At 42.4% G+C, this 26,427-nt stretch overlaps 1 protein-coding gene across 5 annotated transcripts in view; it reads left to right on the forward strand.

Annotated features, from left to right (window-relative positions):
- The window catches only part of C15H16orf78 (chromosome 15 C16orf78 homolog), a 78,157-nt gene that overhangs the window by 13,156 nt on the left and 38,574 nt on the right, over nt 1-26,427 (forward strand). For 2 of the 5 annotated variants that reach the window (XM_033128230.1, XM_033128231.1), the window contains exon 2: nt 25,570-25,651. The exons of 1 other annotated variant lie outside the window; for it this stretch is intronic. In XM_033128230.1, coding sequence (XP_032984121.1) covers nt 25,570-25,651 — 82 coding nt within the window. The remainder of the gene's footprint in view (nt 1-25,569; nt 25,652-26,427) is intronic. 2 more of the 5 variants (XM_033128238.1, XM_033128246.1) reach the window with 1 other exon arrangement.

Raw genomic sequence — 26,427 nt, forward strand, 5'->3', positions numbered from 1 at the left:
GCGTCTCTCCTGAGAAGAATGAGCTGGGAGTTGGTCCAGACATCAGAACCAACGGAGACCTATGGCCCAGAGATACTCGGTCTGCATTATATGTTTCAGATCAGTCACCTGGAACAGCTTTTTCTGTGCAGTGGGACTCTCAGGCCACGCTCTGTCTCTTTCCTTCTCTCTTCTTGAGCCAGGTGGACTCTTGCCCTCCACTGCCTTCTAGCTTGTGAGGAATCCAGGGAACATTCTCCATCGTTCTAATGATCACATGTTCTTTCTTATTTCTAGAGCCCATGACATGGTGACCGAGCTGCCCTCGGGAGCAGCACTGGCTTGTATCACAACTGTTCTGCTACCAGCAACTGGCTGGTACCCAGGGAACCTGGACATGACTGGTCGTGTGTGTAGAGTGAGACGGCTCTTAGAGGTAGAAGGGAATGAATGCGTCAGACTTTCAGCCCCGTCACTCGGGCAGTGTCTTACTTTGGGTTCCCACAGAAACTGACCAGGAGACTCGGCTCAAGTGCAAGTGGTTTATTTGGGAGGCGAGTCCACGAAGCCCTGGTGGGAGACTGGAGAAGTGAGGCGAGGGAAGGAAGCCTGTCAACGGGTGTGTTCATAAGTCCCTCGCAGGTGGCAGCCCGCCGGGGAGCTCTGGGAGTCAGTGTTCCATACAGACTCAGCATTGCTGCCCCTTGGCCTGGAGGGTAAGAGACGAGGACTTTATTCACCAACTCCCTGCGCTGATTGATGGAAGCTTCTGGTAGGGGCTGTTAATTCCCCCTCAAGTACAGTGTGCTCCTTTGGATCATAGAGGCTTTCTTGAGTTTCTTAGTTTCAGAAAATCCTTCAGGCAGAGATGCAGCTCTTGGAGTTGGGAGTCGCTGGGGCCGTGGGCACCCGCCTGCTTCTGCGTCTGGTGTTTAGGTGGTAGAGGGAGTGCAGACAGCCTTACCTGCTTGTCTTTAGCCAGGGTTTCTGTATCTGTGCGTGGAGGATTACATCATTCGTATCATCAGAGAAGCCCGTCACCACTGACGGGTATGTAGGTGTGGAGAATTAATAACTGAGATGGGAACAAAATGCCCAGCAGTTGTTTGGCTGACGCAGGTAAAGCCTCACAGCCAGTGATGTGGATTGTGTATTATTAACGTCTGATTGCAGTGCTGTGAAATGATTAAGCACGTCATTATGTGTGTCAGATTAACTTTGTCAGAATCTATGGCAATATTCAGTTTTAGTCACATGCTCAGCCTTCATGATTTATTGCTTATATAGCATGATTCTGACTTAAAAAAAATCTCTGAGACACTGTTGGTTTGATGACGACCTTGCTTATCCAGGAGGCTCGTTTCTCCATTCATTTGAAATGTTCGTATCACATGGTAATAGTGACCGACTGCCTCTGGTGCTCCCCGTGGCATAGCGGTTTCCCTTGGCTGAGAGGGTCACTGCCCTCTCGCTGTGAGTCCTCTCGCCATAGGTCATTGATCAACTCAACCGGCTTTTACTTGACCCCGACCATATGACATTTATGTTCCAGTTGGTATGAATTTAGATACGGATTAGAACCTGATTGTGTCCTCACAGGGCTCATGATCGAGTAGAATCATGATTATATTATAGATGGATAGGTAGATGGATAGATAGATAGATGGATATTATATACCTAAATTATAGATGACTGTTCAAGAAGGGAGCAAAGGTGAATAAGGGACTTCCCACCTTCTGTTTCCCTAGGTGTGGGTCCCTGGATCTGGTTTCCGGAAAACACCTCTGAAGCTGCCATCGTATTTTGTGCTTCCAGAAATGAGTCGCGGTGTCGGACAGTGCTCCCTGCATGGCCTTAGCGTTTGTGCTGGCTGAGAATTTGAGAAATGAAAGCCATTCGCTGGTAAAACACAAGTGTAGCCAAGTGGACAGTGGTGGCACCTTTTTAGAATCCAAGTCTAAAGGTGTCCTCAGACCCCAGGCCCACACACTTCTTAACAAAAAGCCAACTGGAAGAACTTCACTATTCACCACAAAGGCAAAATGCTATCAGGAATGAGGCGAAACACTGCCAGGGCAGAGCCAAATGCGTTCTCGAGGTCTATGGTTCACACAAACAGGATGTATTGGGAAGCCACGCTTGCCACTGTCACCTCTCAGAATTGCACTTGGCAAGAGAAACCAGGGTCGGGAATGCAGTGGAGAAGGTCAACAGATGGGCCAGGGAGAGGGCTAGTGTTGGTCCTGAGGCCCAGCGACCTCCCAGAGGTTCTGCGTGGGTCTGGCAGGGGACGAGAAAAGTGGGTCTAGGTCGCGTCTGTACCCTGCACTGAGAAAGAGGTTAGTGTGGAGAGAATTTAAACAGCTTGCTTTTAGCCCTTCTTTATAATTTACAATTCTTCAGACTTGTGTTTTCCTAACCGCCAGCCTAGGAGCGTCCCAATGCTGCAGCAGTTAAGACCATGGCATACCCACTGCAAGTCGAACAGCCCCACGAATAGCAGGGAGATCAAATGATAGCGGCCAGGCTGACGCATCTCCATCCTTTCTTTGTCTGGAGCAGTGATGGAGGCCAGGTCCCAGCGTAGAAACGTGCATGTGTCAGTGCAGCCTTAAGATACGAAAGGGTCTGGGCATGCCTCTTTCTCCGCACCAAACTGCGCTGCTTGTTGAAGTCCCTAGATTAGGAAACTGCCCCTGACCCAGTCCTCCAAGCTAGAACCATCTTGGAATCCTCCTTTGCTCTCCACACTCAGCAGGACAGCAGCCCCTCACTTGGCGTCTCTTAATTTAGGTATTTCTCAAGTCTCTTTCTTCCTTCTCAATCCCATAGGCTTGGCTGAGGTCATAGCCCTTGGTGAGACCAAAGGAGTTTCTTGCTTTTATCCTTCCGCCTCTTCAATCCATCTTCCAGAGCCCACGGCAGTGGCTTCGGCTTGCCTAGAGAATGAGGTTCAGACAGTCTGGTCCTTCGCTCACGTTCTCAGCTTCACCTCCAGTGACCCTTTTCTTGGCTCCACTCCAGGCCCTCTGAGCTCATCTTCATCCTCTGCACATGGCAGACAATTTCACACCATGAGTCCTTACCTATACTTGTTCTTCTACCCTGCTCACTACCATTCTGGAACTTTCCAAAACCTTCTCAGGCTGAATTAATCACTGAATCTATACTCCAAAAGCTGATGTTCCATTATAATGTTTACCATGTTGATTATGGCTATTTATGTGTCAATCTTAATTAGCTTTGTAACACCTAGTGCAGTAATTGAAACATGGATTTATTTTTAAATTAAATTGAGATGAAGATTTTAGGGTGCCAGAATCTTTGGGTCAAAAAAGATTTGGCTTGATTGTTGTATCAGACAGAGTTCTTAGTTTCAAGCAGTATAAACAACTCTGGCCATTAAAGCAGGAAAAGAATGAATTGATGGCTCACAGACTTTCTGGAATGCCCATAGAGACAGATGTTGTGGACCCAGGACAGGAGCAATACATAAACTCTCACAGGGGACCCACTTGCTGCCCCCGCTGGGTGCACATTCTGACAGGTGCACCGCCCACACCCCAAGCCTGGCACTAGACTGAGCTGCTCCCTCTAGAAACTGATACAGCTCCAGTGCTGCGGCCACCCCAGCCAAAATGGACTCTGCAGTCCCCGGCTGTCCCTTGTCGTGTCAAGAGTCAAACTCCTTTTTATTGGGTGAGCCTGGATCACATGTCTGAGCCCTTAGCTGCAAGGGAGGCTGCGAAAGTGAGCATGTGGTTTCCATGGGGTTGTTGGTCTCTGTCTCCCATCCATAGCCGTGAGGTGGGGACAAGAAAGTCAGCCCAGATGCGTGGGGGGGAGGGTATGTGTGTGGGTGAGAGAGAGAGGTTTAAGGAAGGTGCAGAAAAAATGACAACTGTCTGCTAGAACTTTCTTACTTTCTTTCAGGACACCAAGAACCCAATTAAGAACTTCCTTTGATGATGTGTCTGAGTCTTTACAGGAAAAACAAATTGGATGACTGGAGAACTGGGTGAAGGGGACATTTACAAAGGACGGGCAGGGCGAACGGCCACCACAAGCCACAGTGCGGTACTCCAGGACTAATGCCACGGGCTGTCACCACCTAGGCCTGGAGGCAGAGACAGTCACCAGGCAGGAGCCAGACCGCAGCCAGCCGTGGAGAAGCCCTCAGGGCAGGACACGAGTTGTAAATGCCCACTGTCTGCCTTCCTTTCCTATGAACCCCTGCCGAGGCTTGCATTGGCCCCAAGGGAAGCCAGAGCACCAGGGAGCCCTTCCCGCTGTGCAGACTAGTCAGTCCTGTGGGGCTCAGCGCATGTTGGGTGTGTGTGTGTTGGGGGGGTGACAGTGTATCTAGAAGAACAAATAGGACATAGGTAGCACGGGTCAGTATGGCACCAACATTTTTCTTTTGTTTTATTCAGTATCTCCTTTGGGGATGTCACTTTACATTTTTGTACCCCAGCCTACAAGATTGATGGTCTTAGGGTGTCCTTCTCGTATTGAGTTTAGTGAGATTCCGTTTCCCCCTTGTTTGCTGTTTAGAATGCTCTACTGTGTGATTCAACGATCTGCACCACTGAAGGTTAGCGCGTACCAGCCAGTCCGCTTTTTCCTTCACAGGCTTGGGGGGAAAGGGTGGGACCTGTGACCTGCACACACGGCAAGATTCCCCCTTGCCAAATCTTCATGCACACGTCCTCTCTGGGTAGTGTCTCAGCACACGAGATGTCCGGCTGCTCGTCTCTGCCTTCTCCTCTTTACTATCTAGCCTTCTAAAGAAAGCAGGTTAAGTACTGCCATTAAAATGAGCGCCATGCCATTGCCAGCAGTTACAAGCCCCCTGAGGTCATGCAATGGAACCCCTAATCCTTTGAAGTATATAGTAACATGGATAAAAATAACCAGTTGTTGGCTGGTAACGCTGGGAAAGAAGAGTGCGGGGGGCGTTCCGTCGTCGTCTCTGGGTGTGGCCTGGGTGTCTTCGCCTGACATGGGACCAGTTGTTTTCCATCCTCCCGGAAAACCCCCAGATATTTAGGCAGGGGACTATTTATGTTTTACTTTAAACATTACATTAATAGAATTCTTATTTATAAAATATCCATGATAGAGGAATGCACAGAGCAGAAGTCACCCCTCCTCTGTGTTTCCTTCCTCCGCACCCGGTGTCCCCACCTACGGTAACAGTAGGGCAGAAAAAGAAAGATTTGTTTTCCAACCGCGTTATGACAAGCTGTGTCCTCATGGGTTGCTCAGAATGGGGACTTGAAACAGTGTTTCCTCTGCTGCTGTCTCAAAGCCTAGGCAGCCCTTGGGCCTCTAGCCTCAGAGAACCACAATGCTGTGTCTCGTCTCCTATTGGGGAACCAAAACCATTTGCAAGGCTGCGAACCAGGCTGTGTCACACGACAGCCACTTGCAGGGGTTCCTGAGCTCCCTCCGTCTGTTTACTCATGTGGCGTGCTAATTGTACATTTCTGATTTGCCACTTTCTTACCAAAATAGAGATTTGTTTCATTATTTTTTGAAAAAAGTTTGGATGAGGACTTTACTGCTAATGAATATTTTCAATTCCTGGATACGCGTTTTGGTGTTTGTAGACATCACTGCAAGAGTGGCTCCTGGCCAAGAGCAGGGTGCGCACACACTTCTGCTAAAAGGAGGTGGTTGTGAATGAGTGTGCTTGCTACTGGTTTCCCCGAAAGTAAGACCTAGCCGGACGATCAGCTCTAATGCATCTTGTGGAGCAAAGATTAATATAAGACCCAGTATTGTATTATATTATATTATATTAGACCCAGTCTTATACATATTATATTATGTAAGACCCGGTCTTATACTAAAATAAGAGCCGGTATTATATTTATATTGTATTATATAAGACTCAGTCTTATACGTACTGTATTATATTATGTAAGACCCGGTCTTATAGTAAAATAAGACCCAGTATTATATTATATTATATTATATTATATTATATTATATTATATTATATTATATTATATTATATTATATTATATTATATTATATTATATTATATTATACCTGGTCTTATAGCAAAATAAGACAGGGTCTTATATTAATTTTTGCTCCAAAAGGCGCATTAGAGCTGATTGTCCGGCTAGGTCTTATTTTCAGGGCACATGGTATTTAATGCAAGCATGAGAAATACTTGCTTCCACTATGATACCAAACACCCTGAGTCTTTGACACGGGTTTTACGGATGTCTTACGAGGATTTTGAAAGCTGCTTATGGACGTCATCCTGTAGGAGGAACCCTCTGACCCGCCCTGACCCTTCTTTTCACTGGACTTGTAGATCACGTGGTGTCAGTGTCTCTAATTATAGTCCGTGCTCTGTTCCCAAGCACTGTAAACGGACTGGCTCTCGGGTGCTGGGCTCACCTTAGCAGATGCTAAGTTCCTGGAGGACAGGAAGTTATTCTAAGTTGACACAACTAGATGTTCAGCTGAGTTCCTTGGTCCTTCTCGTCCATCGCTCTCCTGCAAGATCCTAAGCCTCTGTCTTTTGTTTTTTTTTTTTTTAAGGTGATGGGTTGTCATGGTGAAGTTTATCATGTTTTTTTTTGAAATTTTTTTTTCATTTTTCAATTACAGGTGACATACAATCTTATATTAGTTTCAGATATATAGCATAATGGTTAGACAATTATATAACTTACAAATGGATCACCCTGGTAAATCTAGTATCTATCTGACACCATACACAGTTATTACAATATTATTGACTATATTCCCTTTGCTGTACTTCACATCCCGGTGACTATTTTGTAACTACCAATTTGTACTTCTTAATTCCTTCCCCTTTTTCACCCATCCTCCCAGCCTCCCTCAGATCTGGTGGCAACCATCAGTTCTCCGTATGTATGAGTTTATTTTATTTATTTTTTTAGTTATTTTTTTTATTGGGGAATATTGGGGAACAGTCTTTTTCCAGGACCCATCCGTCATTGTCCTTCAATCTAGTTGTGGAGGGCACAGCTCAGCTCCAAGTCCAGTCACCGTATTCAATCTTAGTGGCAGGGGGCGCAGCCCACCATCCCTTGTGGGCACTGAACTGGCAACCTTGTTGTTGAGAGCTCGCGCTCTAACCAACTGAGCCATCTGGCCGCCCTGTATGAGTTTATTTTAGTTTTGTTTGTTCGTTTATTTTTTTTTCAGATTCCACATATAAGTGAAATCATATGGTATTTATCTTTCTCAGTCTGACTTATTTCACTCAGCATAATACCATCTAAGTCCATCCATAGCAAGATTTCATTCTTTTTTATGGCAGAGTAATATTCCATTGTATATATGTACCACATCTCCTTTATCAAATCATCTATTGATAAGTTGGAGGTATCGTGATACCTGATATCAAGCTGTATATACTACAAGGCAACAGTAATGAAAACAGCATGGTGCTGGCATAAAAACAGACACCTAGATCAATGGAACAGAATAGAGAGTTCGGAAGTAAACCCACACCTGTATAGTCAGTTAATATATAACAAAGGAGGCAAGAATATACAATAGGGTAAAGACAATCTCTTCAATAAATGGCATTGGGAAAACTAGACAGATAACATGCAAAAATTTAAACCTAGACCACTTTCCTACACGATATATAAGAATAAACTCAAAATGAATTAAAGACTTAAATGGAGAACCTGAAGCCATAAAGCTCCTCAAAGAAAGTGCAGGCAGTAGGGAGGTGGCAGTGGGATGGAAAGGCTCCCCACACTGTGGTCTGTCCTCAGCGCAGCAGCCATTGTGACCTTCGTACCATCAGTCAGGTCCTGTCACTCTGCACAGAACACTCAGAGGGTCCCATCAAGTCTCAGTGGAAGCTCAGTCCTTCCAGTGGCCAGCGGGGCTCTCCATCCACTCTCGCTGCCACAGCCTCCTCCTGACTCGTCTTCCTGAGCTCCCCTCCTCCCCTCGTCCTCACTCCCGCTGCTTCCACTCTGGCCTCTCGCTGAGTGCGCGCATCAGGGCGCTTGCGCTGGCTGCCACCTCTGCCTGGCGTGCCCTCCTTCTCCTATGCAGGGCCAACTCCTTCAAGGAATTGCTCCCATGGCGCCTTCCCAGTCAGCCCTACCCTGGCTACCCCCTGTAAAACTGCAACCGATCCCTCTCCTGCTTCGCGTTTCCTGTAGCTCCTCCATTTTCTCCATTGTATTTACTCCCTCTGTCATGCTATATAATTTACATATTCACCTTACTGCTTGTGCTCTCCACTAGAATGCAAGTTCTACCAGGGTAGGGATTCTTAGCTGTTCTGTTCACTGATATATCCACAGTGCCTAGAACCGTGCCTGACACATAATAGGCACCCAGGAGGTGTTTGTTGAATGAATGAATGAATGAATGAATGAATGAATGAAACATTTCTGAATTTGAATGGAAAAGGTTATCACACTATGTCCCAGTGTTACCTACACATTCAAAGCCACACTGGCCGTCGAGTCCACAGGTCAACAAGGGTCTTCTCCCCGTGACCAGCCCATCGCTTGTTCTGCCATGTTCTGGAAGAGAGAGGTGACGATGTGGCATTTTCCTCAGTTTCCATCAGTACAGCAGCTGAAAGATAATAATAATAGCTTGCTATTACTAAGAAGTCTATCACGTTAGTGTAAGCTCTATGTTTGTTAAGTCATTTAATCCTTACAACAATCTCGTGAGGAGGGTTTTATGAGTTCCCTCCGTTTAGAGATGAGGCCAGAGGCACACAGAGGTTAAGAAATTTGCTTCCGGCCAGGTAGGTCGTAAGTGGTAGAGTGGGAACCAGGACCCAGGGCATTTAGCTCGGGAATTCTTGCTTATAAACCAGTGCTGTCCAGAAGAACTTTCTGTGACGAAGGACATGGTCCACGTCTGAGCTGTCCAGTATGGTCGTCTCTAGCCACGTGTGGTACTGAGCATTTGAAATGTGGCTCGTGCCACTGAGGAACTGCATTTGTAATTGTATTTACTTTGGATTCATTTAAATTTAAATATGAGCATATTGTTACTGTACTGGTCCCTGGGCCCCAAACCACCACACTGTATGTGGTGTCCCTCACATATGGCCGGCTGAGTGGCAGGCAGTTGTGGAACTCTGTTGCAACTGTTACTGAAATCCCAAGGGGCGCCATCTTTCGGGGGGCTCCATGAAAGCTGCAACCCGTGAACTTGATATCTTCAATAGCAATGCCGTCTGTCACGAGGAAACATCGGCCCCTCTGATTTCAAAGCTCTTTTAAACAAACAAAAAAAGATGTTGTCCAAATACATTATGTTCCTTTTTGTTGAAAGAAGCAGAGATCACAGTGTTCTGACACTAATTTGTCCTTATTTCAGAGCATAATTGTGTAAGAAGGAAGTAAAGAAAAACTAATGGCAAGCGGTAGAACGTGACACTACAGGTTCAACTGAAAATCACCAGTTACAGTTTGACTGATTTTTAAATTATATATTTTTTACTTTGGAAAATTGAAAAAAAAATTTTTTTTTTCAAATAAAGGGAAAAGAGCAACCAGACATGTTCCCACCATCTGGAATTAATCACTGGCACATTCGATTCAGGCTTTTTCTATGTGCAGAATTGTTTCTAATTCTAGAAATGCTATGCGTTCATTCTCCCTTTTTTTAAAAAAAAAAAAAGCACCTTATTGAGTTATGCCAGAAGTAAACACTATTCTGAACTTGGTGGCTGTCCTTCCAGCCATTTTATATATATATATATATATATATATATACACACACACACACACAGACACACAGCCTTGGAAACATAAAATATTATTTGTGTGGGGTTTGGGACGTTTATGGAAATAATATCATACTGTATTTTGTCCTGTAGTTTTTTTCACTCATCATCGTTTTTGAGCTACGTTTAAACCTGGATTAGTGTCCCTAACTATTATATGAACAAAGCACAATTCAGTTCTCCGTTCCCTTGCTGATGGATATTGTAGTTGTGTCCAGTTGGTTTCAGATGGTGCTCCAGGGACCGTCCTTGGATGGAGCCTCTAGTGCGTCTGTGCCAGTGTTTTTCTGGGACAGACAATTTAAAGGTCATAGAATTCGCTCATTTTCCCTTTCACTAGGCACTTCTAAAATACCTCCAAGGTGGCTGTGCCATTCATGCTCTCACTATACTCCTACTCTCAGCCTATGAAAGCATTCATTTTTCTCACACGTACACCAACATCTGACGGTGGCCAACTTAACAGTTTTGCCCGTCTGAAATTGGTAGCTCAGTGTGGTTCCATGTTGTGTCCCCCTAATTACTAGCGAGGTTCAACATCCTTCCATATTTTACTGGCCACTCAAATTTTCTTTTCTGTGAAATCCTTGAATATATCATTTGCACTTTTTTTTCTATTGAGTTTTTTTTTTTCTTACTGATTTGTGGTTCTTTATAATTTCTAGTTAGTAATCTTTTTTTGCTAGATATGTTGCAAATATTTATTTCCCCTTTATAACTTGTATTTTAACTGTTTATGATTTATCTTGTCATGCAAAAATTTTAAATCTTAGATTCTAGCGGTGGCTTCTAACAGGCTTCTCTCATGCTTATTGAACTGATTACAAATCTTCCTACATCTTTATGTGTTAAGTTCTAGGAAAAGAGACAAAAACGGATGTATCTGACTTGGTGATTTATTGGCTGATTGTCATTTCTGGGAGAAAAATATTTGTGCATATTTATAGCATGTTCCTTAAGGAACAAAGTTCTTTTTTATGTTGTGTTGTTGTGGTAATGATTTTTTGATATCTAATAATAAAATGTTGAGAAGGGTAAAATCCTTGTGATAGATTTTAAAGCAAGAATTGATTTTGCCTTTTATTGTACACTGTTTGCAAGTATTTATTCAGGTTTCTTTTTCTTTTCTTGGATCATTCTAGTCATTGGGATCTGCTATCTATAATTATGCTGAAAATGATTTCAGATGTTTAAAAATTATTTTAAATAACATCTCACTTCAGACAGAAATCATAGCCGACCAGAGCCAGTCTACCAGCTCTGAATCCCAGCTCTACCAGCTGCTAACTAACAGCCTTAGGCAGGCCACTTTCATTCTTCCTTTCTCGGTTTATTCATCTGTAAAGTGGGGTTATAATAGTGCCGCTTATGGCACAGGTGTGAAGATGAAATGAGTCGTAACACATCAGAACACCCCAGAACAGTGGTTGGCATAGAGAAAGCATACTGCAGATACTGGCAGTCATTGTCACGCAAACATTTTAAGCTTCTCATAAATGAGGGAAAACATTGTGACTTAGTGCTCTCTGAAAAGTATAATCATGTTAAAGAGTGGATAATTTTTCTAATTGTCATTTTATATGTCATTAGTGATACCAAAAAATGGAAATACAAACACTGCTGAGAGAACCTGGTCAATACAGAACTATCTTTTTTGTAGGTCCCATGACACAATTTCAATCATGCAAGCTCAGTGCTTGCCTACTCCAAACACTTAAAAGTCACTTAGAAACTAAAAAATAAAAGATACAATCTTGACTCACATCTTCCCAATCTGGCCCTTCACAAGTGTAGTTACCTGTGTAAAGGTTTGTGTGCTGCTTCCTTGCCCACTAGTCTGCAAGCTCCAGGCCGGCCCAGGCAGCGTAGATGTCAGATATATTCTGGGTGAATTCACTCACTAGTGTGTATTAAGGGTCAGGTTCGGGGACCCTTTGTTCTTATCAAGCCTTTTGTAACGTGTCCCTCCCAAGTCCCTTGCAGGCTGAAAGCCTGGATTAGTGCAAACAGACGCCTTCCCACCAGTTTACCAAACCCCACTGGGGTTTAGAGTGAGAAGAGCTGAGTTGGAGACCTGGATCCCACTAGCTGCCCAATAATTGACATAACCAGCCTACATTCAGTTTCTCCAGCTGTAAGGAAGATATGATGTCAAAATGGAGGGCTTTTCAATGGTGAAAGTGGAATTTTACCAGAAATTCCTTTGATGACAAAACTGTAAAATGAAGTAAAATGAAGCCTGAGGTAGACATAGGACAGGATATGAGCTCCAAATATTTTATTTTTGCCATTTACACTCTCCCCTTACCTGGGAAAGCATTTTGCAACAAGCTTACCCTCCACCTCCCACCCAGCTTCTCCATTCAAGACGAAGCAAGGCCAAACTGTGATGCTTTGAGAGTGTTTCCCGAGCACTGGCAGCTTACCGAAATGCGTCCTCTCTGTTTTGTTCTTGCTACTGCACAGGGGTGACTGCTCTCACCTGTGAGCCCCCAGCACAGAACTCGCCTGCCGAACCAAAGCTTGCAAGCCCAGTGTGGTACTCGGTGCGGGGTGCACGGGGGGCCGGCGCGGGGGCAGCCTGCTGTGGGGGGCAGGCCGTTGTCCTTGTCACGGCCCTTTGGTGAAGGACGCAGTTCTTGTTCTACCATCTGTACCAGTCTGTTTCCTTGCTACCCTTGAACTACCGGGGTATTTTCCCCAGCCATAAATGGGCTGGTGTGAGAGAACCTTCTCCCGCTGGGGGGCTCACTTGTGCCCCGAGCCCTCTTTGTTAATCTTCTACAAAGTAAGGCACTTTTCTGTGAGGAGAAAGCAATCATTAATTTTCATACGAGCACCAAAGTTGTGAATAGCCGAGGACCTCTTGAATAACGAACTTAGAGGTTCTAAAGAGAGACAGCAGAGCCCAGGGGGGTGCGGGAGGGGGCGGCGTGCATTCTTTCTTATAGTATTTATGCCCCCGCCCCCATCATGCCCTGTTAGAAGAAGGGCAGGAGCCAGTTAGGCAAGCTAACAGTTCCTCAGGCCTCGGGAACCTCCGTTTAATCCTTATCAGTGCCTTCCTAAATGAAGAACACAGTGACCTTCAGCTTTGTCTTATATCATGTGAGGTTTATTCCTAAAGACTGCTTCCGTTTTTTAAATTAAGGCAGAGGCTGTATGTATTCTACTCCATTCTGGCATTAGCCTTATCCCAAGTGTGGCATTTATGTTCTTTTGCTGCTTTGGTATAAATAAATATCAAAGCAGAAAGACCAGTGTGAACTCGACGAGGAATAATAAACTAAAATAATATGGCATTGATTTTGTCGGGGGTGTCTAAGTGTGTTTTTATGATTGTGTATGTTTATAGCTTCTTCACACAAGTGACATGAATTCTGGGCAGTTAGAGAGGACATGCATTCCCAGACGTTTAGGAAGCGGGTCTGCTCCTGGTCGTCTGCCTTTCACCAAGTGGTGCTTCTTGAGGAAAGCACTGCCGATTGCAGACCTCCACAATAAGGAACTGCAGAGTTTTTGCCGTTTTGGATTGTTTTCCAGTATGTTTTCCGGGAGGCCACATCAGGGGACCTGATTTGGGCCGCTCAAGTGCTGTACGTGGATGGAACAACTTAGTGAAGAAACAGAGAAAGATTTCTTTACACTGCGTGTGTATTTTCTTTTGGAATTTCCTCCCATCAAGGGATCTTAGGCTTTGAGTCTTGTTCACGGGATCTCCTTTGGTCATAGTGAGGGAGGGGGACGTGGGCTCTGGGAGCCCGGGAGCCCTGCGAGGTCACAGCGAGGATCCTTTTACAAAGGGAGGAAGACGCCCACGTGGATGGACAGCTTCCACATAATGAATTAAAGACACTTGATTTTCTCACTTCTCTCAGTCTTTTTTAGGGCTTCCCTGTTATTTTTCTTTTTAACTTTTATTTTTGGTATTATCTAAATTACACAAGTACTACATAAATATTTACTCCTTGAAACAAATTAAAACGTTGCAGATAACTTAGTCACCTTGGCCCCCACCACCAATAGGGGCTCTTGTGTCCCCCCACCCCCAGTAACTGTGCCGCCCTTAGTCTGTGTGCTCCGAAGTGACCGTACATTTACGCACAACACCGCCGACCAGGAGCATTAAGCTCCTCGATAGCATTTTTTCAAAAGGATTCCCCCACCTCCTGTAATAGCGTATGTATCTTTCTGGACCTTGCTTTTTCACTCATTAGTATTTATTTCTTGGTAATCTTTCCATGTTAATCCGTGCAGACCTGCTTAGTTTTTTTCATTGCTTCATAGTATCTCATGGTATACTTATGCTGTAGTTATTGGCCTTTCTCACATACGGGGGCACTCGACTGCTTTCCCAATTTTCCACTCTTTTTTTTTTTTTTTTTTTTTCAGGGAGGGCACAGCTCACAGTGGCCCATGCGGGGATAGAACTGGCAACCTTAGTGTTACCAGCACCACGCTCTAACCAACCGAGCTAACTGGCCACCCCATCCCAGTTTTCCACCCTTAAAAACGCGGCAGCAGTGTGTGGCTCCTGGTACATAAGAGTGCTCCTCTGTGTTGTGCCTACCAGCGGCATTGCTGCGCTGCCGCATACCACGTGCACAATTCTGCAGTTTAGTAAATGGGGCCAAGTGGCCCTCCAAACCAGAGGTACCAATTTACATTTCCAAGAGCAGGGTATGAGGGTCTGTTTCTCCCTGCGTCCTCCCCAACTCTTACTATTATCAGACATTAAATGTGCTACTTGAGTAGGTGCTAAATGGTGTCTCATCCTTTTAATGTACATTTCTCTCATTACTAATGAGATTGAACCACTTGTTAGATACTTGTTGGCTTATTCAAACACTTGGACCGTTTTTCTATTGGGTTATGTCTTAATGGTTTGTAGGAGTTGTGTGTGGGTGTGTGTCTGTGTGTGTGACCAGTACATGCACTGTACTGTAATTTTGTAGCTCTCAGCTATGTTGCAATCTCCCAGACTATGGCCTGTCTTTTAAATTTGTATATGGTATCTTTTTGTCACCATTGTTTTTGACTTACTTTTTCTCCATCTTGTTCTTTTCCCCAAATTTCCTTGGAAGCATGCTGTGACTGTGATTCTGAGCTTATTGTCCAATGGTTACATTTCCTGATAATCACATTTGTTGGAGGTTTGGAGCTGAGACTTCTGTGATGACGTCATTGCTGTCGACCATTCCCATTGGAGGAGAGGCCCAGGGGGGAGGAATAATAACTGCTACTCAAATGCATTTGCAGCAGCCCAGCTTTGATGGGAAGCTTTTCTTGCACGTATTTATTTGAGGTGAGGGTTTGAAGTTTGAGGGAACATGTATGTGGAGATGGTGAGTGCCCTTATACTGTTATATGTGGGAGTGTTGTTGTTTTTTTAAGATATAATTGGGGAGGGAAAACAGACCAGCTCAGCAGTTTACCTGCCATCTACTTTTCAAAAGCTATGGGCCCAGAGCTCCCAAGGCTGTATTCCAGGTTTTATTGTGCTCTTCAAATTGGGATATATCTCACAACCATTGCATTTAATTGGGAGATTATTAAAAAGCATGAGCAAATTCAGAGTCTTTCACCCAGAAAATGCTGCTGGTATCCAGCCTAAATGAGGCCATTCTTCCCTCCACATCCTGCAAGGAGCCATAAGAAGGAGAAGAAAGTGAAGCAGGACAGAGCTCTGATTAGGCTGCGTTTGTTACCCCAACCTCAGTGTTTTGGAAACCACCTTTGCAAATATTGCCATAACAACTTTCCTCCCGTGCTGTTATTTACTCAGGATTCTTCTTAAATCACCTACTTTTTAATCGTAAATAAATTCATTTAAGAGGATAAATTTAACCTTTGTCACTCACACAAATGTTTCACTTGTATGTAAAACGGTGACCATGAACGTGAATGCAGCAGTCATTATGTAGTAGTGAAAGGGTCTGAGCAGGAGGCCTGCTATCTCTGCTGTAACGGAGATTTAGTAACTATTTCAGAGAGAATGGAGCTAAGTACATAACGGTAGCAGACTAAGATTTCCTCCTTGACGTAAAAAAGAATTGAGAGAACTGAAAAAATTACTTTCTTCCCCTGAAGCCCAGTGTTGTGCTGTCTAAAACCATGTTGGGAATTGCCACCATCCCACATCTAAGGGAACCTTGGTGTGGACAATGGAGTAGGGTGCCCCAGTGAAACAGAGCACCCTTAGTTTAGGAGAGTGTGCAGGACATTTCTTCCCCACCACCCCGTTCCCTAGTAATTCTGAGGTCAAGCTGCCTCTTCCTGCAAAACACATGCTTTTTGTCACGTTTCCCCTTAGAGTGCAATTGATGGAATACATCACGCTAGAATGAACTGATTGATTGTACAGCCCTTTTTTGGGGTGCCAGCATGTTTTGGAGGCGTGAGGTCGTTGCCAGCATGTCTTTGAGGTGTGAGGTCATTGCTCCTTGCATCCAGATCAGATACTCTGTGGGGTTTAGCTTGGTCCTAGACATAGAAGCACTGCTCCATGAGTCACACCCAGCAAAGGGGAGTGTGGGGACAGGAATCCATTCAGTGGACTTGATGCCTATTTCCAGGAGAAAACAACTGGGACTGGCAGTAACATAGGATGCACGGCCATGTTTCAGAAAGTGCGTCCATGTCACCCTAGACTCTACTTACCTTGCTTTAGGGTCTAATGTCAACCTGTACCCATTGTTTTTTTTTTTTTTTAATATTTTGAAATCATGCATGTAGTTTTAAAAATCAAGTAATGCGGATAGGATTTTAAATTACCGCATTTATTTCCTACCCCACCTCACTCCTCTTCCAATCAGGAGGCAGCGGTTTTAACCCTTTCTGTTTATAGCATTCTGGTGGGAAGCTCTTCACTTATGATTGCCCCGGCTTCTGTTTGCTAACTAACCACCTTTACACAGTGTCTGTCAACTTCTCACTGTGTTAGATGAGAATTTAGTTAATACCACCCCTCCCCTTTTGCTTTCCTTCTTGCTTCACTATGTTTTGGCTTGTTGAGAGATCTGTCTCTAATCTGATTCTCAGTCCTTTTCAGGTGACCTGCTTATTCCTTGAGGAAAATTTCCAGATCCTCTCTTTATTTTGATGGTTCTGAAATTTTGCAATCATGTACACGATTTCATGCCTAAGAACTTCAGGCTTTTGTAAAGATGTCAACTCCATCATTTCACGTAATTTCTTGGTATTTACTATCTTTTGTTACTGTCATAAATGGTATCTTTTTAAAAATTTCAGCTTCTAATTAGTCACTGTTAGCATATACAAATACAACTGACAATGTGTAATGAGTCTTGTTAAACTCCACATTAGGTATAGAGCTTTTTTGGACAATCATGTCTTCTGTAAATAATGACAGTTTGACTTCTTCCTTTCCAATCTGGCCTTTAATTTCTTTTACATAACATCTTCTATTGGCTAGAAACCCCCATGCACTATTGAATAGAAGGGGAGGGCGGACGTGTTTGTCTTGTTTCTGGTCCTTGGGGAAAACATTGTGTTAATGCTAAATATGATGTTAGTGTGTGATTCTGTAGCTTCCCTTTACATATTGGGGATGTTCCCTTTAATTCCTCCCTTGCTGAAAGCTCTTGTCAGTAATATATGTTAGATTTTGTCAAAGCCTTTTCTGCATCTATGAAGATGACCGCATAGTTTTTCTTTATAGCTTGTTAATACAGTGAATTATACTGATTGATTTTTGAATATTAAACCAACTTTGCATTCCTGGCACGAACCTTACTTTGTCGTGATATATTATTATACTTTTCATATATTTTTGGATTCACTTTGCTGAAATTTTGTTTAGAATTTTTCCAGGTTCATGAGAGATATTGGTCTGTTTTCTTTGCTTATAATGGCTTTGTCTAGTTTTGGTATTAGGGCAATGCCGACCCCATAAAATAAATAGTAAAATATTTTCTCCCGTCCAATTTCCTGGAAGAATTGTGTGAATTGGTATTATTTCTTCCTTAATATTGGATATAATTCACCAGTGAAGCCATCTGGCCTGGAATTTCTTTGTGGGAATTTTTTTTTAATTAAAATTTTCTTTAGTAGATATAGGGCTATTAGGTTATCTATTTCTTCTTGGGTGAGCTTTGGTAATTTGTGTCTTTCAAGGAATTTGTCCATTTTATCTAAGTTGTCAAATTTCTTGGCATAAAGCTCTTCACAAAGCCCCCTTCTTATCTCTTTAGCATCTGTAGAGTATATAGTGATGTCACTTCTCTCAGTCACGTTATGCCAATTATTTCATCTTGCTCTTTTTTTTTTCTCGATAAGACTGCCTACAGGTTTATCAATTTCATTGATCTTTTCAAAGAATCAGCTTTTGGTCTCATCAATTTTTCTTCTATAGTTTTTCTTTTTTTTAATGCCATTATTTTCTGTTCCTATTTTTATTATTTCCTTCTTACTTAAAGTTTGACTTGCTCTTTTTTTTTCCAGTTTTTTAAAGGGGGAAACTGAGTCTTTTCTTCTTTTCTAATATAGGCAGATTGCACTATAAATTTCCCCTACCTGCTACTTTAGTGGCATCCTTCAGATTTTGTTATGTTGTTATTTTAATTTTTATTCAGTTAAAAATACCTTCTAAATTCCATTTTGAATTCATCTGTGACCCATGAGTTATTTAAAAGTATGTCATTTTGTTTCCAAATATTGAAGGATTTTCCAGAGATCTTTCTGTTGTTGATTTTTAATTTCAGTTCATTATAGTCAGAGAATATGCTTTGGGTGACTGGAATCTTCTTTAATTTACTGAGACTTGTTTTATAACCCATAATATGGTCTATCACTGTAAATGTCCATATGCTCATGAAAAGAATGTGTATTCTGGTGTTGTTGGGTGAAATGTTCTATAAATGTCAATTAAATAAATTGAAAGTGTTGTTTAGATCTACTTCTTTATTGATTTTCTGTCTACTTGTTCTATATATTATTGAGACAGAAGTATTAAAATATCTGACTATATTTATGAATGAGTCCATTTCTTCTTGCAATTATACTAGTAGTTTTGTCTCCTGTGTTTTTAAGCTCTGGTATTAGGTACATAGACATTTATGATTTGTGATTATAATGTCCCCTTGATGCATTGACCCCCTTTATTATGAAATGACATTCTTGATTCCAAATAATAGTCTTTGCTCTGAACCTCCTCGTCTGAGGTTAGTATAACTTTCTTTTGACTGGTCTTAGCATGGTATGTGTTTTCCATTCTTTTACTTTTAACCTATTTGTGCCATTATATTTGGAGTGTGGTGCTTATAGGCAACCTATAGTTGGGTCTATCTTTTTTATTCAGTCTGACAACCTCTGCCTTTTAAGTGTGGTGTTTAGACCATTTATGTTTAATGTAACATGTAATATGATTAGGCATAAATGGTGTTTGTTTTCTATTTGTTCCATTCTTTCTTTGTTCCATTTTTTTTTCTTTTCCTGCCTTACTTTGGATTAATTGAATATTTTGTACAATTCTATTTTGTGTTCTTTGTTGGATTATCAGTTATAACTATTTTTTTGTTATTTTAGTTGTTATTTAAGGGTTTATAAGTATACATATTAGCTTATGACAGCCTACCTTCAAGCAGTTTTGTTCCACTTCACATATAACAGTCTTGCAATAATATATTTCTATTTTCCCCTTCCCAACATTTTTTGTCATTATTGCCATACATTTAACCTCTATAGAAGTTACAAACCCCACATTATGTTATTATTTTGTTTAAACAGTTATCTTTCAAAGAGATATTTTCAATTAGGGGCCAAACTTATATATGTACCCATTTCCATTGTTCTTCATTCCTTTGTATATATTCCTATTTCCATCTAATGTCGTTTTCCTTCTGCGTAAAGGATTTTCTTTAACATTTCTCATAGAGCAGTCTGCTGGTGATGAATAATTTTAGCTTCGTCTGAAAAAGTTTTTGTTTACCTTTCCTTTTTTTTAAAAAATTAAAATGTCCATTTTTATTGCTGTAAAACTGAGTGAAGTCTCCAAATGAGTTGAAAACTTATGTTCTACACAAAACCCTGCACTTGAATTTTATGGCAGCTTTTTTGCCCAAACATGGGAGCAACCAAGAGGTTGTTTAGTAGTGAATAGATAAACACACTGTAGCATATTCAACAATGGAATATTACTCAGCAATAAAAAGAAATAAACTATCAAGCCATGAAAAGACACAAAGTAGCCTTAAATGCATATTGTTAAGAGCAAGAAGCCAATCTGAAAAGGCTACATACTGTATAATTCCAACCATCTGATATTCTGGAAAAGAAACTCTGCAGTTCTCTGTTATGCAACTCTCTCTTCGCCAGTACTCTTCTCTGTGAACTCTAGCTGCCTGGGTCTCCTCCAACTCAACTCAATTCAACTTAGCTTCCTCCACTCAACTCTGGGCGACCACCGGGCGCCACCTGGGTTTGCCCTCTTCATGCCGTGGCCTGGAACCTCCCTCTAGGCAGTAAGCTCAGGGAATCACAGGGTCACCTCATTTCTTTCTCTCAGGGATCACTGGTTTTGGTTGGCTTATGTCCACCAGCTTTCCCCGTGTCATTTTATATATTTTGTCCATTTTTTGGCTGTTTTAGATGGGAGGGTAAATCAAGTCTTTGTCACTCCATTTTGGCCAGAAGTGGAAATGTGGCATTTCCCCTCATTTTAATGGGGTGTCAATCAAGAGAGGAAATAATGCATGTGCTTGTTTCACCATATTAAACCAGAAGCACATTGTACCTTTTAAGAAAGAGGTATTAGAATTTCTATTAACAGAGCTAATGGCCTTATCTTTGTGTATCCAAATTCGTAATCTCTAAATGGACTTCTTGAAGGGTGGAGACTATATCTCACTCATTTTGGGATTACGTCAGTGCTAAATTGGAGCTCTGTAGATGTTTGTTGAATGAAGGAGTGAATGATGGTCTTATTGGTAAGGTTGCAAATATAAGGAGTCAGGACTGAAGGGAAGGATGCTTTAGTTAAACCCTTTGTAGGGAAATGCAGTTTACCCTTCAGCACATTATCCTTTTAGGAAATTGTTCACCTGATTCTGCCTTTGTGGCAGGAAACACTTCTTTAAAATGCTGTCACACATTGTTCAGGTAGAATGTGTCTGCAACACGGGGGAATTGTATTCTTGGCCCTTTATCTTTGTCGTTCCTAATCTGATGTCAGTGTGAAAATTATTGTGGCTAATAGAAAACTATATCTCTCCAGTCGATCTATTCTCTTGTTTTATTTTTGTGTAATATCACTTTAATCCTTTAAAGGATTCTTAAAGTTCAATGGATAATTATAAAGACAAATGGCTATATTTTAAGGCCAAATTTTCTCATTTTTTCCCCTTTTCTAAAGAGTACAGAACTGTATCATATATTCATTAAATCTTTCAAAGATTCTGAAGCTGAGAAATTTGAGTAAATCTTTCAAAGATTCTGAAGCTGAGAAATTTGAGTAAGGTAGTCAAAGGAAGTCACTCTGTTAATTCCTTGGCTTATAAAGGCGGCATAGCATAGTGGTGTCAAGTACTGTGGAGGCTGGTTGCCTGTGCACAGCTCCACTTCTTACAAGCTGTATGATGTCTTAAAGCCTCAGTTTTCTCATCTGTAAAATGAGGTAATAATAGTACCATCTTGGGTTGTTATGAAGATTAAACTGGGTTTTGCTTATGAAACACTTTAAGTGGTGCCTGATACATGGGAAGTAGTATGTCAGCATTGGCAAGTAAAAAATAAGACAAAGTGAAGTGAAATAGAATAAAATAAAAATAAAACTTTACTGCATCTTTCAGCAATTTATCTGATCTGCCTTTCCCAAGAAGTAAAAAGTCCACTCTGTATTTTATCAAAATATTTCCTGCTTTAACAGGCTGCCTTTTGAGAAATCCTTTGACTATTGAGGGGGAAAAAAATTTCCTTTTCTAGCTCTTTTATGTAGCAGTGATTCCTGACTCTCTACTTCTTTCACTGCGCCACGTTTAGCAAGATTTTCCTCCTTGGTACCTTCATCTTTCCTTTGTCAGAAGCTTCAGTTTTCCTCAATTCTACTTTCAATTCTGCCTCTGAACGGCCCCCTCCCAACCACCAAGTTCACTCTAAGGACTTTCCATTATAATATTTAAGGTCTACTGTCACCTTTGTCGTATAGCTATTACCTGGGACACTTGAACACCGTATGTGTGCCTACCTCACTGAGGTCCTTCCTAACTTGGCGTCCTTATTTTCCGTAGTATTCCAATTTTACAGGTCTCTAAGCTTGCTGAGTTATTTCAGGTTATTAGAGACATACATTTGACTTACCATTCTGTTTTCATTTTTAAGTTTCGTTATTCATTGTATTGTTTATTTAACTTGTTATTTATGGTTATAGTTATATATTTTATATAATGCTACTTTTTATTATTTTATTACTTATTTAATTTGATAATACTTAATGTTGTCTTATTGCCTAGCATCATCTGTTTGGGTCGTTATCCTAGCATCTCATGGTCCAGACTATTAAGAGGTTGTTACTGAGAAAGCTTAATCGGCAACAAATAGTTGACTTTATTTTGTAAATATTTTGTAAATATATGACTTAGCTAATGACTTTTTGAAATTTGTATTGACTTTTTTTTTATTCCATGGTCTCAGTCTATCTAATGCCATGTTTGGAGACTTCTGTGCACGATGTCACCTTTTATTTGTTGCTAGCTGAGTATTTAAGGCAGGGAGACAAACAAGGGATTTACAGAAACGAAGATGAGCCTAAAATCCACGTCTTCTAATCAAAGTTATTTTCAGTACAGCCCATCCTGTCCAGCCTCAGGAGACTTGACGGCCATAGGAAGGCCTTCTCCGACGCCTACAGGTGACCCTCTGCCGGCCTCCGTCTCAGTACGGACATGGTGAAGGCTCTGTGGTGTCGGACTCAGGCTGCACTTCGTCACACAGCAGCCCGTGTCATAGCGAGTGTCACGGTGAGGCTGGGCAAAGTGCGGCTCAAATACGGGCACGCCGTGACCCCTCACAGTTTCTAACAAATCCCCCTGGTGATTCGGGCCTGAAGCCGCTCTTAGGACTGAACATGAACAGGTGGCAAGAACAAGTCAAGACAGAATGATGGGGAAATTCTTGAATGCTTTTGCTTAAAAATACTTATTGTCTCATATGTGTGTATGGACACACACACACGCTTGTGCACATAAATTCCCCGGGTGCACTCCTACATTTGCTCCAGCCTCACTTTGGTAGTTCCTACTGTGATCCTTCTCCAGACGAATTCTCTAAATGCTTACAGGAATAAGGAGGTCTGGTGTGTGTGTGTAGTAGTGGATTTTGCTGGCTCTTAAAGCATTATCTTTTATGAATCCCTAAGTGTTAGAAGTGGGAAAACCATCTTTCTTTTGAATTTTTCAAATAGCATTTATGTGCGTATGTGCTTATGCCATCCACACACTTACAGGGTAATAGAAATACCAGGGAAAGCAAACCATAAGCTTTTAACACTGTCAAGCCTGAGCTTTCTCCCTCTCATCTCCTCCTGAAGAAATGTTTAGAAGAATGAGAGCCCTCACCGGCCCTGCATTTATAAGCCTTACTGGGAAAAAGTATCAATTCTTTTTCAGACCCAGGTTCACACTGTAATAAATGTGGATCTAAGCAATCGCTTAAGTGCTTCCTAAACAATGGTTTCAGCTCTACTCACACGCACACCTTTCTCTTATTTAGTAAATGACAATAAAAGTAATAAGAAAGTGGTGCCATTTGCATGTTGCATATTTTTTCTCAATTTAGAGTCCAGTGGTTGAATAGTCTCAGCTGGAGCCAAGAGAGGCAAATAAAATTGACTTCCTGTGTCCCACAGTGCGTTTCTGGAGATTTGGAGAGTAGGTGTTTGCAGGTGTGAGAGAGAACCGGAAAGGTTTTGCTAGGACAGTGGCCTGGGCATGCTGGTGGCGAAACCACATGGCCCCTGGGACGCTGAAGCCTCTCTCCTCCTCGAATGGACTTAGTTCTCAGATGTTTTCCAGGTGGAGGTGTTGTACTTACCATGGAGTTAAATGTCGGGCCATCACATCCTTGGGATAGAAGCAATTAGGATAGGATTTGTGTTTATAATAACATTTCATTATCAAGGGAAGTAATTAGGGCGCGTGGAAGACAGATGATGCGGAGATGTGGGCTCTGTAGTCAGAACACCTGGTTCAAATCCTAGCTCCCGTTGCTGAGTGACGTGGGGCTGGCCACTCAATCTCCCTGAACCTCAGCTTATTTCTGTGTGCAGTCATAGCTGGCCGCACGTTTGTTATGCTTATTAAATGAGTTAATACATGCAAAAAGCTCACAAATAAGCAGCACTAAATAAATGCTAATTATTATATTTTCTATTCTTATATAGTAAGAGGATTTTTCACTAAGATATCCAAAGAAGTGCAGGGAGCCACATTACTGCGACACTGGGGAATTGGCATAATTTTGGAATACAAGAGCATCTTACATCACAATAATGGGACACCATTCATGATATGTTCAGTGAAAAAAGCAGATCACGAAACAGTATGTGTAGTATGATACTACTATCAATACAAACAAAACAAATGTATTTATATGGGAATACACTAAAAATGGGGTTAGGGATCTGTAATTTTTTTCATTGTGCTTTTCTAGTTCTCAAATTTTATACAATGCACATGTATTCTTTTTGTAATTAGAAAAAGAGAGATGAATTTCAGTATGAAATGAGGCCGTCTGATAACCAGATCCCATCTGACAATCAGAATGTTCTAGCACAGATATACATACCTTAGCCTTCCCCTGGGCAAAAATGTTTAAAGGTGCCAAAAGTGGTTTCGTGGGGTTTGTGTTTTCCAAATGATAATAAATGAAATCTTCAGTCCGCTGCCCTCCTCTTACTCTGTGGTCTGTGAATACATTTCTCTTCCGAGTTCGGCTCTTTTTTTAGAACTAGTTGTGAATTCTTTATTCTCGCACATAGACATATGACAGTGGGGGAGGAGGGCATGTGTATCTCCTAAATTTTAGCAAGAAATCTGTCTTGCCATCTCCACAGAGTGAAAAATTCAGCAAGGAGAGTCTGTTAGTTTCATTCCTATTTCAAATCGCATTCAGTGCGCTAATCATTTGCTCATGAGTAGCGGTGGAGGCTTCAGAAGTTTGGGGTGTGAGGATTTTGTATATACTAGAGGGACCCCTGAGCCCTTGGGGTGACTTTGAAGCCATCCCTGTTGGGGATCCACCCATATTTTGCAGCATCTGTGTCCAAATGACTGTCCTTAGGCTACTAGAAGCCACTTTGTCCATCAGCATGGGCGGCTGAAAGGACCTGGGGATTAACATCTCTCCGGGGCACCCTCAACCATGGGTATGTGGGTACAAATACCCCAGCTCCCTCACTCTTTGGCCGAGGTAATTCCCAGGCATGTATTTGCCCACTTTTCCGGAGTTTCCCCTTGAGATTCAACTGCACTCACCCACCGTGGTAGCTGACTTCACGCCCCCTCTCATTGTCTGGCTACCTCCCTCGTCCCAGCTCATTTCCTCCCTCTCTCTCCCAATGAAGCATTTGTCTCTCCGATCCTTGCCTCTGGGTCTCCTTGGGGTTTCCAGCCGAAGATGGTATGCACACTGGAAAGACGAGGGGCTCAGGTCGCCCAAACCACTGGCCCCCAAATTGGTTGGGTATACTTTGGCCGACCCCTGCTTCCCTCAGAGACCCAACTCACATGGACGCAAACCCGTTAAGGCTGAGACTGTTGGGGAAGCGGGCGAGGACCACAGCCACCCACCCATTCATTCACTCTCTCAGCCTTCCTCTGCAGGCCAGCCAGTTTGCATGGGAGGACGGACGTCTTCGTAGCAGTGGTCAGGCGGCCAGCACCCAGCACGCTGTAAGTGAACCCTGCTTCCTAAGTGGGCCTCATCGAGTTCTCCTGTCCACGCCATCCACTCTTTACAAACCTATCAGGCGAGAGCTTCACTGTTTTCCAGCGCCAACCCAGCTAAACCTGTCACCACAGCCCCCCTGGTGTCAAAGAAAACACCTGCTTCCTGGAAGTTTTTCTATCTAATGGGAAGAAAAGATTGGTTTGCGTGGCCTCTCATTACAAACCAGCTCGTCCTTTGGCAATCTGAGACCAAAACTGCACATTTAGCCAGGTGGACCTCTTAAAAGCATCTCCTTTACTGTATTTCCCATTTCAGACTCATCCCTTTCTTCTTTCTTGTTTTGCTTTATCACCTTTGTGCTGCTTTAATGCTCAGCACACCAGCTGAAGCTATGTGAAATCTGTGTATTAGCATTCCAAAAAACATGCAATCCCCAAGCAGATAATAAATTTGATTTTGCACAAGTGGCATCCTTTATACTTTGCTCATAAGGCAATCTCTCAAGTGTATCCTTTTTTTGAAACACAACACAAATAGTCTGGTGAAGTAAAAATGGGTTGCGTGATGGGTTTTGTGCTCAGCAGAAAGAACTTGGACAAAGCAGCCATACGGATGTTCTTATTTACAAAGGTTGCCGTCTGGGAAATTAATGTCTGCTCTTGCTCAGTAATTAGGAAAATTTAGGACCCCTGGTGCTCCAACATCTTGCATTAAAGGTTGTATGTCATTGGTGATTTTGTGAGAATTTGCTGGATTTCTGTCATGAATAACAGGCATA

This window comes from Rhinolophus ferrumequinum, chromosome 15, assembly GCF_004115265.2.
Source record: "Rhinolophus ferrumequinum isolate MPI-CBG mRhiFer1 chromosome 15, mRhiFer1_v1.p, whole genome shotgun sequence".
NCBI lineage: Eukaryota > Metazoa > Chordata > Mammalia > Chiroptera > Rhinolophidae > Rhinolophus > Rhinolophus ferrumequinum.